The 19,007-nt window shown below is 60.9% G+C and overlaps 2 protein-coding genes across 2 annotated transcripts; both read left to right on the forward strand.

The window, feature by feature from the left end:
• Positions 1–180: 180 nt before the first annotated feature.
• Positions 181–5,381, forward strand: BESB_038640 (uncharacterized protein; the record flags this gene model as incomplete). The annotated part of the gene is made up of 3 exons (XM_029362450.1): positions 181–2,170; positions 2,657–4,660; positions 5,041–5,381. 3 exons carry the CDS (start codon positions 181–183, stop codon positions 5,379–5,381), a joined length of 4,335 nt encoding a protein of 1,444 aa, XP_029221415.1.
• Positions 5,382–10,648: 5,267 nt separating this feature from the next.
• BESB_038650 (uncharacterized protein) lies at positions 10,649–18,490 on the forward strand (the record flags this gene model as incomplete). Its single annotated transcript, XM_029362451.1, has 7 exons — positions 10,649–11,900; positions 12,297–12,451; positions 12,860–12,970; positions 13,467–13,771; positions 14,072–16,777; positions 17,481–17,666; positions 17,908–18,490. The coding sequence occupies 7 exons, from the start codon at positions 10,649–10,651 to the stop codon at positions 18,488–18,490; spliced, it is 5,298 nt and encodes a 1,765-aa protein (XP_029221416.1).
• Between the last annotated feature and the right edge of the window lie 517 nt (positions 18,491–19,007).

Below are 19,007 nucleotides of genomic sequence, written 5' to 3' on the forward strand. Positions count from 1 at the left end.
GCGGCTGCATCTGTCTCTTCGCGCCCGCTCGTTGCCGTGAATCTTCCTCAGCGTCTTCCGCCTTTTCCTCCTGCGGCGCGGGCATCTTCGCCGTCCACCCCGGGGCTGCGGCGCGAGAGCGACCCGCGCCAGCCGTCTGTGCGTGTCTCTGCGGGCGCCTCTGCAGCGCGCACAGCCAGGATGCCTTCAGCCGCTTACGCACAGCCGCGCGGCGAAGGCCACCTGCCTCACTTTGAGCCGCGAAGGTCTCAGGCGTCGCGCGCGCCCGGTCCGTCGCCGTCGCGCCGGCGGCGTCTCCTCGGGTATCTCCTGTGCGTCTCTCTTCTCTGTCTCGTTCTCTTCTTGTGCACCTTTCTCGCGCTCCACTCGCCCTTCGCGGCCTCAGGCACGTCGCGGGGAGCGTCCGCTGCGCCGAGCGACAGACACAGGTCGCGTGCGGCGAATGCTGGTCGCAGCGAGGGCGAAGAGTCGTCGCTGTCGACCTTCTCGAACGTCCCGTCCTCCCTCCCGCACCGGGCGCAGTGGACGGCTGGCAGCTCCGGCGCAGGAAGGGCGTCCGCGGAGTCTCTGCGCGCCCGCCCAGTCGCCAGTGTGGAGTCGGAGACCCGCGACGCCACGGGCCTCGGAGGGCGAGACCCAAAGCCCGAGGCCCAGCAGAGGGGAGGAGGCGACGCGCCGCCTCGCCAGTGGCGCTGGGAGGGAAACGTCGCAGAGGAGGCGGACGAGATGGCGCACGAGGCAGGCGACGAGCCGAGTCGTTTTGAAGACGGTCTGGGCGACGACGCCTTCTACGTCGTGCACGACGAGGAGGCGAGGAAGTGGATGGAGCGCCCCGAAGGAGCGCCGATTCGTCGCCGCGTCTGGCAGCCTCTGGACGTGGGACTTGTCTCCCCCGCATCCGCTGGCGACGCAAAGGCAGCGGCTGGCGCGGAGCCCAACGCCCTTGCTTCGCAGAAGGAGGTAGACGTCGCTGCCGACCAAAGAGCTGCGTGGCGGAAGCAGCTGAACCCGCTGGAGGACGTGTTCGTGTCGGCAGCCGGCGTCCCGCTTTTCCCCGCGGAGCGCCTCTCGCAGTGTCTGCGGCGCCCTGCGTCGCTCGGCGACCTACGCAAGGCGGTTGGAGGCGCGGGGCTCGCTGGGGAGCTAGGGGCGAGTGCGGGGAGTCCAGACGCGCGTCGAGGCGACTCTGAAACGGGGGGACCGCGCGCCGCGGACATCGCGCTGCCGGAGACCGGCGGAGCCCGCGCCGCGGCGGCCAGCACTCCAAGTTTCATCGCGACCACCGCCAAGTACGGCGCAAACGATCGAAAGGGCACCGTGGAAAAAACCCAGCGGGCCGTCGCAGAATTGCTGCGCGACCTCTCAAAGCCATCTGGCGCGTCGCTGCTTTCCCGACTTTCCTCGGTCTCCTCGCAGGCTGGTAGCCGCGGCGCGCTGGCTTCTGCCACAAGCGCACGCCGCGAGGCCGGTGACGCAGACTCGCTTCGGGTCTCGGGGGGCGCCCTGGGGGCAGGCCTTTCTCTGCCGGCAGTTGGGCCGCCTGCGCCCGGCGTCCGCGTGGCTCTTCCCGCGCCCGAGGTGCTTCGGGAGGCCTACAAGCTGCTGGCAAGCCCACCGCGGGACGCCGCGCTCTCTCTGCTGCACCCTTCGGCGCTAGGCAGGGGCGCTGCAGGCGAGGCGGCGACGCGAGGGGCTCCCTCTGATGAAGGCCGCGTGGCGAGCGAGCTCCCTGTGTTTCTTGCGGAGTCCTTCTTCGAAGACCTCCGCGACGTGTTGCCTCCCACTTCGCTAGAGCTCGCTCTCGAAGCGGAAGAAGACGCTCCGCGGGCGACCGCGCCGGAGGAATGCTTTTCACGCGCTCTTCGCCGAGGCACGCTGCGGTCGACGACTCAGGACCTGAGGCGTGTCGCGCTTCACCCGCTGTCAGGCTTCGCCGCCCTAGTTCAGCAGGAAGCGGTGATGTCTCTCTTGTTCAGGCACCGCGGGCTTGGAGGGGCGCCAGCGGCGCCCGCCGGTCGACCCGAGGAGACAACGCGGCGGGGGCGCGCTGTGGCGCCTGTCTTCGCAGCTCTGGTCACGGCAGAGATCTTCGCCTGCGCGCTGGAAAGGAGCGCAGACTCGACGCCTGCGGCTGCAGACGACGTAGGGGCGAGTCGCCTTCGCGAGCCAGGTACGGCGCAAGGGTGGCGTGAACGCGGCCGTCGCTCTACCGCGAAGAAAGGCGGGGGGTATCTGGTCACGTCATAGGCGCAGGGGCAGCCTATTAGGCGCGCCTGAGCCTGAGAGGCAGGCCGCGGATCTTTGCTTGCCTTTTCGGCTGACGCTGTCGCTTCGTGAGTTCGTTTGTTGTGATGTGGGCGCCTCCTCATGAGGGGAGCCGCTGAAGTAGCGCGAGAACGAACCGGAGCCGGTTTTCGCTCGGCACATCCGGGTGTTTCCGCGCTCGGCTGTCCCCTGCCGGAACAAAGCGCCGCCGTCGCGGTCGCGTCCGCCCCGTGCGCGCGGCCGGTCCGTCTGCGTGTGTCGATTCTCTCTTCTCGCGTGCACGTTTCTATTCGTGGCTCGCTGCAGCCCCGCAAAGACACGTGAAACGCCTGCTTGCCTCCACTCTAGCTGCGTGTGTGAGTTGCAGGTGATGTCTTTTTTTTTTTTGCAGGTGTGGCGCTTGCGGAGGCGCTCCGGGGGGCAGCGTTGTATTCCGTTCTGGCGCTGTCGAGCCAGCGGGTTGCGTCCGCCGAAGTAGCCGCGGCGTGGCGCGAGCAGGTCCAGGAGGACGCAGCCGCGTCTGCCGTGTTGGGCGCTCCGCACGCCGCGACCCCGTTCTGGCTCTCTGCACTGCCTCTCTCTCTCACGACGTCCTTCTTCCCAGACGCTAGCGACTCCCAGCCGTCGCCTCGTCCCGCGAAGGAGGCAGAAAAGGGCCGCATCCCTCTGAACGGTGGGGGGGGCAGTGATGCAGTTGAGGCACCCGAGGGCGAAAATCGCCGCGCGGCCTCACGGAGGGATAAAGACCGCGCGCCAGGCGGGCGTCCAGAGCCGCCAAACCCATTCCCTGCGGCTCTAGTACTGGAGGCATCGGTAGCAACTGCAGGCTCGCCGCAGCTTGCCTTCGCTGCCCCCGAAGGGGCGCCTCGCAGTTGGGATGAGTTCGCCGCGTTAGCGGCCTCCCTCTCCGCGAAATCCGGTCAAGAGGCTGCGAACGCCGCGCGCGCGCACGAGCCTTTGCTCACTCTCTTGCCGGCCGCTGCTGCTGCGCCTTTGCGCGTAGCTTCACGCGGAGATGCGGGTGCGTCGATGCCCTCCAAGGGCTTCGACCCCCGGCGAGACGTGGCGCTGCCACCGGCGACCAGCGTCCAGCTCGCCGCCCTCGCCATCCGCGGGGGGCCCGCGGCCTCTCCGCGGGACAAGGAGGCTCGGGAGACAAGGGGAGAGAGACACGCTGCCGCGCAGATCACTGTCGCGGCGAGTGCAGCAGGTGCTGCGCTCCTGTTGCATCTGGTTCCTTGGATTTTGCTGCCGGAAATTCTTTCTTGCTCCCCCTTTGCATTGTTGGCCTCTGTGGGCGGCGACGCGGGCGTCCTCGATGACCGCACAGAAACCGAGATGCAGGATAGCCTGGAGGCGGCCAGGAGTCTCGTCGCTTTCCTGGCGAAGGGCGACGGCGAGTTGAGTGTAAAAACAGCCGCGGACTTTGACGATAAGCTCCGACAGACTCTGCGACCCGTCTCGCTCTACCAGCTCCGGCGTGCGCGGCAGGTGGTTCAGGCCCTCGAACAGCAGCTTCCCGGTGGCAGTTTTTTTCCAGCTTTTTTTGGGTTCCTTCGTCGGCGTGCTTCGTCCGAGGCGGAGTCGCTGGTACTCGAAGAGCTCGCCGGGCTCGCGGAGGAAGCAGGTCCCGATGGGCGGAAAAACGTGCCGAGAATGCGCGGGTCCGAGCGGCGGGGGGGCCGAGGCCCGCAGGGGCAAGAGGCTACGGACGAACAGGCGGAGACGGAGGCCCGCAGCGAGCAAGGGCGTTCAGGAGCGAGAGAGCAAAAACAGATTCGCCCGGGGATGCTCGTCTTCGGGCGACGAGACTTCGATGTTGTCTTATTCTCCTCTCTCGACTCGAGAGGGCCGCTAACTGAGGTTGTCATCCGCAGCTTCGTCCGCCCCGCGCAAGAGCTCAACAGCGCGGCGGCCTCTCCTGTCGTGGAGCATGCAGCAGATGGTGGGCGCGGAAGTCCAGCGAGCCTCATGGACGCGGGCGAAGGCAAAAGGGGAGAATCCGTACTCGAGCTCTTGGACGTCGAGGCGCCCTTCGCAGCGCAAAAGACAAGCGTCTCACGTGCCCCCGGGAAGGGTGACGCGTCGCGGAATGAGCCGGACGCGCTACGGCCTGGGGCGGCTTCCGCTCAGAACGCTGGGGAGGCGGCCGCGACTGACCTGGCAAGAGAGGATACAGAAAAAAGTGACGCATTCGATGTGGATGCAGGCGTGGCTCGAGCGTTTGGCGGGCCTCCTGAGGCGAAACGGGCCCTCTGTTCATGGATCCGCGGAGCAGCGAGAAGTTTTTTCATCTCAAGAGCGACTTTCTGTCTGTGTCCCCAGGAAGGCTGGATGCCTTCAAGATGTGTATTCGAGTCGCTGGCACATGCGTGCGTTCCTGTGGCGGTCGGAGGTAAGCCGAAGCTGCCTGAGGTTCGATAGGCGTCGACAGCATCAAAGGGCTGATGCACAGAAGCGCTGCAGTTATCGAGGGGGGCAGCAGCCAGACGAAGCTCGTGTGTCGCCTGCTCACGTTTGCGTGGAATTGCGCTGCCTGCGGATGTCGGTTGTTGGTCTCGGAAGTCATCCAAGATGTATCTATCGCAGATTCAGTCTAATGCCCCGCGAGACTACATAGATCACATGGCGTGTGAATCAGATGCGCAGATGGACATATTTCATCCGTGGACGATTTGTAACTAGTCAAACATTCAGTCTAAGTTAAGGTGTAAGTTGAGGAGTGTTTTCCAGGCTTTGGTTTTTTGGAGCGCATTTTGCGTTGTCGGCGTTCAGGTGAAACTGAGCTCTGGCTGCCGGGCGGCTGTCTGTTCGACTGGACTGAGATGGCTGTGTTCATTCCCCGAAGCCGCGCACCGTACGCGTCGCAAATTCTCTCCGAAATCACGGACGAGGAACTTTTAGAAAAGCAGCAGATGGTATGGAAAGTTCGCCAGCACTTCCTCTATGACCTGTCGCAGCTGGGGGCCCAGACAGCTACCACCAACGACGCACGACGGCCTTCAGGACGCGCGAAGCCTCAGCCGGAGGACGGTGCGGCGGTCGCGCCCACGCTTGATGCGAGACGGCTTGCGCTGCTTGAGATGACAATGCGAACTGCGGCCCTCGACGGCTGACGAGGCGAATCACTGCGCAACTGCGGGCGAGGCGGGAGCAAGAGTTGGTGTGAGATGAGACTGCCTCGTGCTGTCCCCCCTCCCCCCCCCCCCCGTGGTGCCCTGCTCTGTCGGGCGCGCGGCCGCGGGGCGGCTTCGCCGACAGGCGCGCCTTTCTGAGAATGGCACAACGCAGTCCGCGAGATGAGCGGCTCGCCTGGCGACAGGCGGTTTTGTGTTCACAGGGTCTGCTGGGATCGTGTTCCGTCTGTGTGGCATCGGAGCGACGCGCATCATTAGTGCGCAGCCTGTCTCTGCGGGTGGCGCGCCACGCGGTTTGTTCGCCACGGCGCCGCACAGCCTTGAGGGTGACGGCCGCGGGCGCCTCTTGGCAGCTACGAATGTGAATGGGGCCATGTGAACACAGAGGAGACTGCAGCGGCGGGCGGCGCCAGACGTCGTTGTCGCCTGTGACGCAAACAACCTGCTCTGATCGAGGGAGGAGTCAGACTACGTGATTCCCGTGAGGTGGGCGCCACCGGCGCCTGCGCTCTGCGCTAGAACCGCGACGGGGATACGTTGAGTCCGTGGTGTTTTGAAGAAAGTCTGTTTTCTAGGGGCGTGAGTCGCAATGAATGTGTAGAGGAGGCCGCAGGTCCTCAGCCCGTCGCGCCTGAAAGTGGCACACAGGGGGAAGAAGTGGGCTCGTGGATGCTTCCATTTTCCCGAGTGTTCCGCTCCCTGCCAGGGGTGACGCGGCAGGTCGGTTGGCACGCCGAGCATGCCTCGAGTTCTGGCGCATCGCCAGTCGACGACGGACAGCGCTCCCCAGGGAGGGTAGTCGTGATGCGAATTCTCTGAGCGCGCATGTGCGGCTGTCAGGTGCCGTGGATAGGGTTGATTATTCTAGAGTTGGTTCCTCACATGCATTCGCACGGAGTGCGTGTCACGCGGGTTTTCTAATTGTGTAAACACGTCACACGCGTGCATCAAGGCTTCCGGTATCTGTCTAGCTGGAGGGGTTACTCTCAGGTACGCACGGTTGTAGGGGGAAGCCACACTGTGGCCCCGCTGACTGCAGCTCGCCCTCGACTCGTGGACGTCGTTTGGTGCGGCTGTTGCCGCTGGTTGGTTTGACTGCTGACTGGAGCGCCGACAGTCAGCCCCTAGAGTCCACACCCACAGGCATATTCTGCATTGTTAAAGAATAGGTTTTGAAGCCGTGTTGAACGCGGTGGCACGCGTCTGTACGAAACACGTGGCGGGCTGGCTACACGTTCTGGTACCCAGCTCGCAGACTGCATCTCTCCTACACCTTGCGCTCGAGGACACGCCAGCGGTAGTTGTTGATCTCCATCATAGATGAGCATTCAGTAGAAATACACCAGAAGCATTCGTGAACTCTGCCAGGTATTTCGGTGTGCGTCATCCGTTGGCAGTGGTTCCTTGGGTGACTCCGCCTGCAGCCGCTGATCTACGGAAGTCTACAGTGTCGAAAGCTTCCTGGCGTGCGTTACCATGTCGTGAGCGACAGAGAATTCACTCACCCGTCTGTTGAAAGCGCTGCTACGTGCGGAAAAGTACAGTGTCCGCGTCAATCAAAGCTGCATAGGAGGAAAGGTTTTTCTGGCGGCCTGGCAGTGAGCAGCGTTTGGGTGTTGGGTGGTCAGTGTTTGTCGGCAGCTGCAAGGTATAACTTTTTAGGAATGACAAATGCTGCAAACGCCTTCGATGGCGCCTGGCGGAATCTTGAGTGCTGAAGGCTCCGATGGGTTAAGTGAGCACGATCTGCAGGCGTCGAAAACTCTGTGCAGGTGCGCAATAGCAGCCACGGTGCCCTGCTCCCGTTGTCAAGATCTTTGCTAGGAGGTCGACTGAACCCTTATGCCAGCTCAGAGCAAGACGAGCCATAGCCTAAATCCACGATATTACGGCTCACATGTGTGAGGGTTCACCACAAAGCAAATAACGGTGCTACTCGTACTGTAAAAGTCGGCTTGTAAAACAGCTACAATAAGGTAGCGGTTCCCGTATGATCTGAGACTTCTTCAGATCAGTTGACGGGGCGGCAAGCGCGCGGTAGGAAATCGGTGAAGGCGGACCTCTAGAACAGCGTGGACGCCGAAACTGATTATCCCGTACACCTTATTTGTTTTTTGTTTGACGGTCCGAGCGTACGCATGCTCTCGAGGTGAGAAGCACAATATTTTCTACTGTTTGCCATCCAGCTTCCTTGTTTGAGCCGCAATGGCGAGGCGGATCATTGTATCTTTCGCTGCGAACCAAGTGAGATCTCTACTATGTCTTTGCCTAGTTGTCAATGTCGTACTTTTCTTATTCTTGTATCTGCAAAAACGCGGGGTTCTTGGATACGCTGAACCGACGGAATCCTGTGTCTTGCCTCAAGATTCCCTGGCAGCTACCGATGTTTTCTTCTTCGGTGAGCGCAGACCTTTACTGAGAGGAGACTACTCTCCTTCGAACTCGCGGGTAAACTATGAAAAAGCTGCTCGAGGCCATCCGCTCACCGGACAAGGGACGAGGCAACAGAGCACTTCGTGCGATGTTCTCCTGTTGAGCAACGCGATTACGAGGAGCGTGCTTTCTTTATGGCGGTTTTGGCCTCCCGCGGATACCGTTTTCCCTGTATTTCCACTTTGTTGCATGGTTGGCAGGCTACCCGTGCCTGCCTCGTCGCCGGGTGCTTTGGGTAACTCACCGCTCACCGGGACGAAACGATTGGAGGATGGAAAACTGCGACATTTCATGCCGCACCGCAGGCGGCGCAGCAGACGGCTGCGTCTGCGGGGCTGCGTGGCGCTCGGGGAAGTTTGTACGGGGCCTATGAGGTGTTGCGAGGGCGGGGTCTGCAAGTCACATCCCGCTTCCAACAGCACTGCGCCGCGCTGCTCGCGTGCAAGCCTTGCAGAACGATACGAACATGTTTTGACACCCGAGGAATATCCAATCGAAACCGCAGCCTACCTTGACCCTTTCCTGTGGTTCAAGAGACGCCCAAATACGTCGTCTCGGTCAACCTAATAGGGTGTGTCCTGGATGAGCAATGCGTCTCCGGAGAGCCATCAAAACTGACTGCAACCTATTGCAGTGTTCCGAACACGGGGGTGGCGCAAGGTGGGTTTGCCTATACGAGCGGTGTGCTGTGGATGACTCGAAAAAGGCTAAAAGTGCAGGGTGTCTTTTGTAGACGCGTTTGGCGCAGCACACGTCGGCTCCGCCCCCTCATTCTAGAACTGTGTACCCGTCTGAACGGGGAGACTGGCTGGGGCCAACCCAAGTATTTGGCTGTGACCGTCGCGAAGCCTTCTCAGCATCAACGTGCTCGCTTCACATATGAGCCCCGACGTTTCACAGAAGGGCCCCATACCGGATGCCTCGGGGGACAGAAGAGGACAGCCCCGATAGAGCGCTTGCCTACAGCGACTTTGAGTCTAGTGTCTCGCAATCGGGGGCGTCCTCTGCGCACGAGAGCTAGCTCGCATCCGGCGCGCGACCCTACGCGACGCAAGCAGGCAACTTCTGCGAAGGCTTATGTGTGCGCGGAGTCTTCTGAGTGTAACCAGTGGATTTGGCTGATGAGACTCGTCCAGTGCCAAGAGAGGCAGAAGGCGGCACCGCATGGTTGCAGCCGAAGCCTGAAGCGAACTAGGAACGTATTGTCCGTTGTGTGTACGATACACCGCGATACGTAGGCCGTGGATGCACCGTGAATCGTATGCAGCCGCATCCGCCGAAGTTCTGGGTGGACCGATCAGGCTAGGGTCCACGGAATCGCAGGCCAACTTTGCCAGCAGTAGATTCGGCTGCACGTGGTATTTCTGCGATGTAGGGCATATGAGCAGTGGCCTCGAGTAGAAACTTGTTCACAGACAGATCACTCATACCGGAGGAAAGTAAGATGACGTCGACGTCTCACTGCTACGTTGTTGTGGAGACTCGCTGATTGTGAAAGAGACTCCCACTAGTGTGCTTCCATGTGTACTAACAGAGAGGGGTTTGGAGCGCAGTGTTTTCAGTCCCGCTGAATCGGAGTTTCTCCGATAGTGCAACAGAGCGGGTACGCAGGTGATTGCTTATGCTGGCTTCAGTCCCGATAAACGAGAGTGCTGCTTAAGCTGAGGAATCACGTACAAATCGTGCAGAAAACCCGGCGTCCGTACCTCACTGTTCGTGGTCCCCGGCAAAAGAAACGCAGGCGGAGACAGCCGCATATCCGCTGGCGCAGCGAGTCGAGGCGAGGCATGCTTCGTTTATCTGCAACAGATGCACCAGAATTTCCCCGCAACACTACAACGTAGGTCTCACGCGGGACAGCCCATATGTGGCGTCGAGGTCCGCCAGCCAGCCCACCCTGCGAACTGCAAGGCCTCCTTACTCAACGGGCCAGGAGAGGCGCTCGGTGACGAAAAATGTTATATATCTATCCAAACCACAACGATACCTGGAGCGATTGGCGCAGTTCGCAGAAAACTATCAAGTCGACACGACGACGCCTCTTGTGTTTAACGATGTGCTGTGCGATCTCGTCTCCGAAATCGCTTGTCGGCGCATCCTCGCGCCGCGTCGCTGCTGCTGGGGTGCATGCGTGCAACTTCCTCGTCGCAGTGTGCCTCTGGCAGCAGGTCTGCGAAATTCTCTTCCTCCATGCCCCCTTCGCCACAAACAGCATTGCCGGAGGCAACATGGCACTCGAATTGTAGTGAAACTGTAAACGTTCAGCCTGGAACGGTAAACTCACTCTGGAACCTGTGACTCCATCCCCAGGAATTGACCTCACCTCCAGGCCCGTCTTGCGACGAGTCGCGTCGTACGCTTGTGTTGTTTGTGAAGTTGGCTATGTTTGCGTTTTTTTCTTTTTTAACCGATTTGTTCCAGGCAGAGAGGGTGTTGGGACTTCGGGAGCCCCTCCCGCGCTCTTCGCATATCGTCTACCGTTCACGTCTCCTGCCCTGTGCCTCAGGCGAGCGCAAAGCGGGGCTTGATCTACCCGTTGTTCATCGCGTTTGCTTCGCACAGCGCTGAATCAATGCACATGATCAAGAAATGAAACGCTGTAGACATGGGAAATAAGGTAGCGTCCTGTAACCCTTCCCGGTTATCTGTTGGGCGGCGCGCGTAGCTGTAGCAGCGTCACATGGGCTGTCGTGTTTTTTTGCTCAGTGTTTCTGTGAGACTGCGGCCGCGCTGATCCCAGCTGTGCTTTTATTTCCGTCTTAACTTTCGTGTTTTCTGACCCACCTCTTTCAGGACAAAACCCGCTCCCAGGAATGGGAGAACGGGTGCCGCCTGACGGGCTGGGGTCCGCAGGCCCGGGGCTTCGGGCTGCGAGAGCCGCCGTTCGGTGTAGTGTATTCCCCGCTAGGTCTGGAGTGATTTCCTCTTGCATGACGTTCGTTTTGCTCGTCTTCTCCTATCTGTATTCTGGGCGACATGCAACATGGTTCTCTTCGTTTTCTGCCGGCCTTGTCGCCCCGCAGTCTGTGGCGCTGTCCCCCTTTCCTCGCATCGTGGCGGCAGCTGCAGTGTCGGCGTCCGACTCCTCACATGCGGAAGACTCGTCCGAGTCCGCGGCGCAGAATAAAGCTATTTCCCGGAATGCCAGTTCCGCGGATTTACCTACTTCCTCAGGCAAAGCGGCTGAGGAGGCGCGGGCAACGCCGCAACAGCAGCGTGGACACAAAACGAACCCACGCGGGTCAGAGGTCGCTCAGGCAGGCGACGGAGGGGCTGTCTCCGATCCGCGCTCTGAAGCCAAGCCGGCGAAGAAGAGGGCCTTGAGCATAGACGGCGTCAGAATTTCGCCCTTGAAGTTCTCCAGACATGTGGCGCCCGATGAGTCGGCTGGCGAAGCAAGCGAACTCAGGCCGTCGCTCTCCTCTGAGTCCACCGACGCCGGGTCGGATTCGCCCGTAGCACCGGAAGCGGCCGCGACAGATGAGGATGAGAGCTCCGCTCGCGAGCCCGAGGAACCACCCGCTCAACCTCCAGCGCAAGCATCTGGCGACGCCGCAGATGACCTTTCACCGTTGCAGACGCCTGTTTTGAGTAAACCAACGGAAACGGAAGGAACTGAGTCAGAGGTTTCGCCTGTCCCCCCGCCAAACGCTTCTGCGGCGCTGGGCTCCGCTGCCGGCGGACCAGACACGGAATTAGAGGTGGAGTGGAAAGGCGGCGCCTCGCAGAAGTTGAGCGAGCCTTCGGAGCTTGTTCGAAGGAGAGGTGTAGACTCCTCTGAAGGCGCTACGACGACCAGATCAAGCAGACGTTCGGGTGTCTTTGGCAGCGACCCTGATTCTGAGCCCGAAGCACAAGAATCCAAAGAGCCGATAAGTCACACGTTGACGGCTGACCTGGTCAAGGCAGCTCTCGAAAGACGCGTCTCGAAACTCGTGGGGAGCGTCGAGATGCTTCAGAGACAGCTTAAAGGTGTTGAACAGGATATCCAGTTCTACAGGGCCAGTCTCCACGACATGCGCCCGCATCGCAATGTCGAGGCGTTTGAGGAGATCGCTTCAGGAGGTGCGTCTTGCCCTGCTGGACGGGGGAGGGGGGGGGGGCGGGGGGGGGATATGTGGATTGAGCCTGAGTATGCTTCGGTTCGCAGTCGACAGGCTTTGTTGCGAATCAGCGCCTGCGGCAGAGCCTTCGTGTCCATGAAGTCTGGAGGCTTCACAGAGGTTGATGAATGCAGTGTCTGCGTGATGGGGCGTGGGGGAGGGAGTGTATGGCTTTGGAAGCCTAGCAGCAAACATGCGGCACTTTTGTTGCTGTCGGTTGCGCGACGTGGGTGGATGCGGCGGGCCCCGTTGCCAATTTTCATCCGCTCGTGGAGGTCTCTATGGCCGTAGACGACCCTCTGAGGCCAGTCAGGATTCAGCTCTCTGTGACTGTCTGTCGACTTATTTTTCCTTTCAGGCCCAAGCTTCCCCCATAAAAGTTTTCTGGAGAGGCTGCAGTACACCGTTGACATCTTAGACTCTCGGATTGCAGCGTTTGCGCGCACCAACATCACCCTCTTCGATGAGCAACTGAGCGAGACTGTTGAACAGAAGTTGACACCTTTGAGAAGGGTAGGCGCCGGCATTTGGGCCTTGGGAGAAACCTGCAGACTGCGTGTAGACGGCCCTGCCGTCTGCCACCCGAGGTTGCATGTACAGTGCAGGGGACACTCATCATAAGAGCCGAAAGAACTCAAATTCTTTCAGACCTGTCCTGGATCATAAGGTGGCCTAGGCGACGCGCGCGTTGCAGATGGACTGATGAACCTTGAGCAGGCAGCGTTTACGCGGAGCCTCAGCGGGAAGATTACAGAAAAGTGAAACATATCGGATAGCCATTATGGGCTTGTCTGGCACCCCGTCAAACAGACTAGGTGAATGCTTGCCGCGGAGCCTAATGACGGGCGTGGGCGCGACGAATTTAGTTTAAAACACTTTGCATATGGGCGAGTGTCGCGCATGCGTCATGTCTGCATACAGGATGTGATGGATTTGACATTCGCTCTCATGAACGCCTCGGATTCTTCCCTCGCTATGGCGAAGGAACTCGCGGACGTCTCCAATAGCATCGGTGTCACTATAGATCGTACTGTAAGTGTGCTGAGACGTGTCTCCGCCGGTTTCGAGACTCGCCCGCGCCAGCGGTGTTGCGTTTTTGCTTGCGTTAGGACGCAGACGCGCAGAGATCAGCCTTTGTGAAGAGACTTTGCGTGTGAAGATACCCGATACATGCCCCCGGTTTCCTTCTCGCCTCTGTTCTTTGGTGCGCTGTGGCGCTGCGGGAGGGAGCGCCGATGGGTTCGCAGTTTTGGATTAGGAGGAATTCAGTCACTCACGCCGGCCGCATCAGGGCCATGTATTTTTCAAGGTGTGGTAGTCTCTTCATGCCCTTCAAAGCTGTGCTCATCTGGGCGCTACGTCTTTTTGCTTGTTAATGCGCCAGTGTGTCGCTTCTGACTGCACGCGCCTGTTCCTCGCTGGGGAATCGCACCCTAAAGCGTGAGCCCGTTCTCGTGTGCGGATGCTTTCGCGCGTTCCAGTGCCTCTGAATGTTGTACGAGCGTTTCTGTCTCCATTCTTGCCTCAGCGCGCCGAAGTCGAGCTGCTTGAGTCGCGGCGCATTGACGTGTTTGAGGAGGCTTTGAGGAGGGAGGAGTATCGTCTCCTCAATCGCCTCGATGAGCTGAAGCAAACCGAGCAATCTCGTATCAATCGCTCGAGTCTGGAAGAGCAGATTCTGTCGACCGCAGTGACGGACGCGGTGCAGGAAATGGATATGAGAGGCTTTGGAGTTTTAGACGTCAGCGAAGTCTACCCAGACAGCGATGCGAAGAAAGTTTTGAACGTTCTTCTGTATCTGGTGGAGCAGCACCAAAAACCGTCCTGGGAAGTGTAAGTTAAGATCAACGCGGTGTCACCATCGACGACAGCTTTCGCTTCTGTGCTGCGACTGAGCAGCCGGTTTGAGTACTGAGCAAATCAGTTGTGCCGTCGTCTAGTGCCCCGATCTGTGCGTGCGCACTCGCAGATGCATCGGTGCGCCACTGAAATATCTCCCAATCTAGGTTTAGAGTTTCACTTTGCAGTGCGCGCTGTCCTTGTTTGAACCGAGGGCTGGCGGACGCAGCCTGTGTTTCCGTGTGGCTGCAGAAAATTTGTTGTTGGCGCCGCGTTTTGTGTTTTCTGAACCAGACTACCGATCGTGGTCGTCACGGCGCCTCCGCCTCCGCTCCCGGCCGCTCCGCGGTCGATGAAAAAGATGTGGAAAGCGGCCCTGAAGGCGGCGACTCAAGGCCCGCGGGCGCTCAGACAGGGTGGCGGGTTCAACGCCGAGGACAACGACGCTATCGACGAAGCGGGACGTGGCGACGTGGAGCTCGCGGGCCTGACGGCGGAGGCAGCGTTTGGCTTGGTCCCGTCTGCTGTGCACGGCAGGGAAGAGAGAGAACGGCGGACAGACAGCGTCGCACGCGGTCGCGACCGCGGGGGGTCGGAGACCGCGGAGTCGAATTCGTACAAGTCCAGGCGGGGGAGTAGGGGAGTGAAGAGCAAGCCGGGGGAGAAGAGCCCCGGGGACGAGCGCGCGGCGCGGGCCGAAGCCCAAACGCTTCAGGCGGAGGCAGTGGCAGGCGCGGAGACTCGAGACGACGAGGCGGGCGAGGCAGGGAATGAAGGGCTTGCGGACGACGGCTTCAGCGCCGTCGATGAGTTCATGAACTCTACTTCAGGCGTATACGAAGACACGCTCATGGCCGGCGTCTCTGAAGCACAGAACGAAGGCAGAGAGGACGGACGCGACACTGTGCAGCACCAGCAGGGTTTAGGGCCGCAGGCCAAACGCACGAACGGCAGTGGCAACGCGCCGTTCTTTGGCGAGCTGCTGCAGCGCGCAAAGAAACAGTTTCACCGGGGACGGGTCGTGAACGAGCAGGCGCCGGAGGGCCTCGAGACAAGCGGCACGTCATTTCCCGCGAAGCAGCCTCCCGCAAAGAACGAAGGCAGCTTCAAACGGTCGGAAAAAGTGGTCAGCGACTGGGGCGCGCAAGATATCGGGACGGCGGAGGCGCTGAGCATGTCCGGCGAAGACGCGGACTGGGTGCATGTGTCCCAGATGCTGCCTTCCGCCTCCATCGTTCAAGACGCTGCGGCCGACGATCGGACTTCCTACGGCATGGTGCCGCCGCTTGCCGCTCTCCAGCGTCTTGTGTATGAGCACTTTCAGGGCCTTCCGACCGCGCACGCTCCGGAGGCAGACGCGGGGCCGCGCGAGGGCGAGCGCCCAGACAATAAGGACGCGGCGAGCTCGCAGGCGCAGAGTCTGGAGGAGCTGGGTGTTCAGAGTTCAGCGAAGCCGGAGGCGGTGGAGACCGCGTCGACAGCGCCAGAGGACTCTGACTTCGTAAAGGGTGACGAAGTCAGCCCGGGGTCGCGGGCTGATTCGTCCGCTCGCGGCGAAAAGCGGCGGGCGCGGATGCGAGGCCCCGCAGGGAGACGAGCTGAAAAGCGCCATCGGAAGAAGACGTTGAGAAGAAGCGAAGGGTACTACGTGATGAGGGTCAGCGGCCTCCTCATTGAGTCGTTCTACTTCTCCGCCGATCACACGGTGACGCCAGTGCCCACGCACTTCCCCGTCACCGAGTCCGTTTTCGGCCTGGGTCCGCTGGTGCCGCACTCCGAGTTCGGCGCAGAGCTCTCGAGGGCGTTTGCGGGCTTCCGATGGCCGTCCGCGTCGCTGTCGCCATTTCACGACGCGGTCGGATCTGAAAAGGGACTAGGTCGGGGCGGCAGTTCACGAGGCTCTTCAGCGGACGCGCTCGCGGCGGGGTTGCAGCCCGCCAAGATTCCGCCGCTCGACGTTGTTGTCCGCGAAGTGGAGCGGACACGCTCTGCAGGAACGCAGCTGGGAGCGGAGGAGTCTTCTCTGCTGCGCATCGTGACGACGAACCAGGCAGCTGACCAGGAAGAGGGCACGGTCAGCGACGGCCTTGCGGTACTGACTCAGGTCCAGCGCGAGATCGGGGAGGCGCGTGCGAAGGACCCCGGGGCAGCCGGTCTCGAGGACAAATACGGGCTCTTCGGGCGCTTCAATCCGTTTGTGTGCTGCCTAAATGAATCTACCGAGCAGCTCGCCAAGTGGTGCACATCGTCCGACCCCGTTTCCGCGGCGGGGGAGGGGGCCGCTGCGGGCTCGGCTCAAGGCGAGCCCCGGGCAGACGCCGATCCTCCTCTCCAACTCGCCGCTGCAACCCGAGCTGACGCCGAGGGTCAGGATGCGGCGGTCGCGGCGCCACAGACCGGAGACGCCCCCGCTTTTGAAGGTGCGGAGGTCACCAGCGGCGTCGATGCAGGGAACAGCGACAGCGAGGCGTCGCCTGTCGATGGCGCTGTGCCCAGTAGGCCAGCCCCTGGCGTTCCTTCGTCGTCCGGAAACAGGAAAGTGCTCGTCATTTATCTGGGCTCTCGAACGGGCGGGCTGCCGCTGCGGTACCTCGGAGGGAAGCGTGGCGAGCTTCGGCGGCTGCACCTGGCTGAGCGCAGCGCCTCTGCGCTGACGCAGCACATTGATTCCGTCTGCGCAGCCGACTTTTCGAGACGCAGACGCACGGCTGCGCGGCTGAGGGAGACCGATGGCAAGGGGACAGGCCAGAAGACGAAGCATCCCTCCCGGGACTCTGTCGGGGGCCGCTGTTCGCCCTTGGAGGCTTTTGTCCGCGCCCCGCTTCAACACCGCGTGTGGCGAGAGCTCATGACGTTCAAGCAAGAGTTGCACGTCGCCAACCCGGAGCGATGGGCCGTGGACCGCGACCGCAGATTGCTGGATAAATACCAGATCGACGTCGAGACGGCGTACTCGCCTGGCGCCCCGCCGCTCTTCCTTCCGCTGAGCCCTTTCTTCCGGTAATCTCGATAGCCGAACGCCGAACCTCTCTTGCGTGTGTGCGCTGCAGCCGTCAATGCACGCCTGTGATGTCTGTCCGTCGGCCTATCCGTGTCTGTACCTACTGCGTGCCTACTCCGTCTTGGTTCGTACCACAAGCTTAACGTATATATATATATGTGCCTATATATGTAGATATATAGAGAGACAGATACCGGTATAGATAGATGCAAACAGATAGATAGATATAAATCGCTATAGGTGTAGATAGATATAAGTAGGAATAGGTATAGCTAGATATAAATAGGTGTAGACAGATAGGTAGACCGATTTCGTTATGGACAACTGCCAGGTTTTGTGTGGGCATTATCCGGGCGAGTGTTGAAATCTGGATGAAGTGCAAACAGGGTGATTTTTCAATCCGGGTCGGCGTGCGGGCGAGGCGTGCTCTCAAGATTGAGATCCATCTACTTCGTTTCGCCTGGTTGGTAGTCCATTAGTTTGCGAGTCCGGTTGGGAGTTTGCCTGACGACGTGGCAGCTGTCTCGCACGCAGGCAATGAATGCCTCTGCATCGGGGTACGGAGCTGAACACGGCCGATGCGTGTTCAGCTAGCAAGGCCGAGTTGCGGAGACCGCTGCGTTGATGCTCCTTCCCCCCCTGCCCTGCTTCCCGCGCACCGGCATGCACCAACATGTGCGCCGACGTCCGCTGTGCCTTCAGGGAGAATGTGCTCTTGATTCGCATGCATCTGGGGACGTGCCCGGCGCGGAAACGTGGCAGGCGCGCCTTCGCGGTTCCGCCAGTGTCGGTCCTCGAGCGCGCGTTGTACCTCGTCGGCTATCCGGCGGCCGGTCAAGCCGCAACCTCCGCCTTCAGCTATGCGACAAAGACCCAGTCGAGACTCACGTAGGTCTCTCCCCCCCCGGGGCGTTCCGAGAGTCTCTAGGGGTTCGGGTCTCGATGGTGCAGTGTGCGGCGATGGGTGGCGGTCTCGAAGGCATGGCGTGCTGTTTTTTCGTCTGCGCATTAGGCCGCAGTCAGCAAGTCTTTTCTGCATTTCTGGGTAGTTCCGCTGCGTGGTGGCCTCTGGGCGGCTTTTTACGGTTTAGCATGTGGACTTTCGGGTCGGGTCATTTCTTTCTCTCAGGAGGCTGAAGGAGTCCGCGAAGGCGGCTGCGGCTGAGGCGTTCCCTCACTACCAGCCAGTCCTGACGGCGATGCAGACGGCGACGGCGGAGGCGGGGCTGTGGGGCCGGACGGCGGGCGCAGGGGAGCAGTCGTACTGGATCGCGGACGTGTTTGTGAAGTATGGCACCACGATGCTGTCTTCCATCGACTTGATTGATGGATCTCTTCGCGGCCTGCAGGAGATGTTTCTGGACGAGTCGTCGTCTGTCGAGCGCTACTGGCGGGTGCAGGCCGGCGTCGAGGGGAAGAAGGGGCGGCGGAGCCGCGCGAGTCCCGAGGGCCGTATCCACATCAGGGGCAAGCCCGCAGGCGAGGGCGAGCCCGCGCTGGAGTGCGATGAAATGCAAGACATTGTCAAGCACGTCAGCTCGCTCATGGAGACGCGGGTGATTCCCCGCTTGTACGCGAGCGAGCTGCGGGGACGGCGCATCATCGTCTCGCTCTTCAACGACGACAGTCCGTACGAAGGCGAGAGAGTTTTTTCCGGGCGCGAACTCGAAACGGAGTGGGATCAGTTCAACATGCTCGCCGACAGGACGTAGACAGCCGAACGACGGCCGGGGAACAGAAATAGGAATCCGAACAGACAGCCCTTGATCGGCGAACCGGAGGCGCAGAAGCGCGCAATCAGAAGCCCCTCCCGCAATGGGTCTGGCGAACGCAGGGAGCAGACCAAAAGGCGGCTGACGGGGTGACGAAAACCGAAAGCACAGCGTGGGGGAGTCGCCTTGAATGAGGTACTCACGCAAACAATGAACGCGAGAGGAGGCGGCGCACGGGGTGCAGGTCATGTCGAGAGGGTGAGCTGTCTGCAGAAGAGAAGAGGCGTGGTACGTGCTGCGGAGCGGAGTCGTGCCGGAGAACGCGCTGCAACAGACGAGAGGTTCTCCTTCTTCGTGCAAGAAGATGCTTGCGTTGCATTTGCCGCGCTACGGAGAATCAGTGCGGCACGCTGGTGGCAGACAGCACCACAAGGGAGAGACACCATGCGCTTCGCCACCCAGAGGGGAGAGCGCAGGGCGGGGGACGTGCGTCGTCGTTGAGCCCGGCCTTGTGTGA

Source organism: Besnoitia besnoiti, chromosome II (genome assembly GCF_002563875.1).
Source record: "Besnoitia besnoiti strain Bb-Ger1 chromosome II, whole genome shotgun sequence".
NCBI classification, from domain to species: domain Eukaryota; phylum Apicomplexa; class Conoidasida; order Eucoccidiorida; family Sarcocystidae; genus Besnoitia; species Besnoitia besnoiti.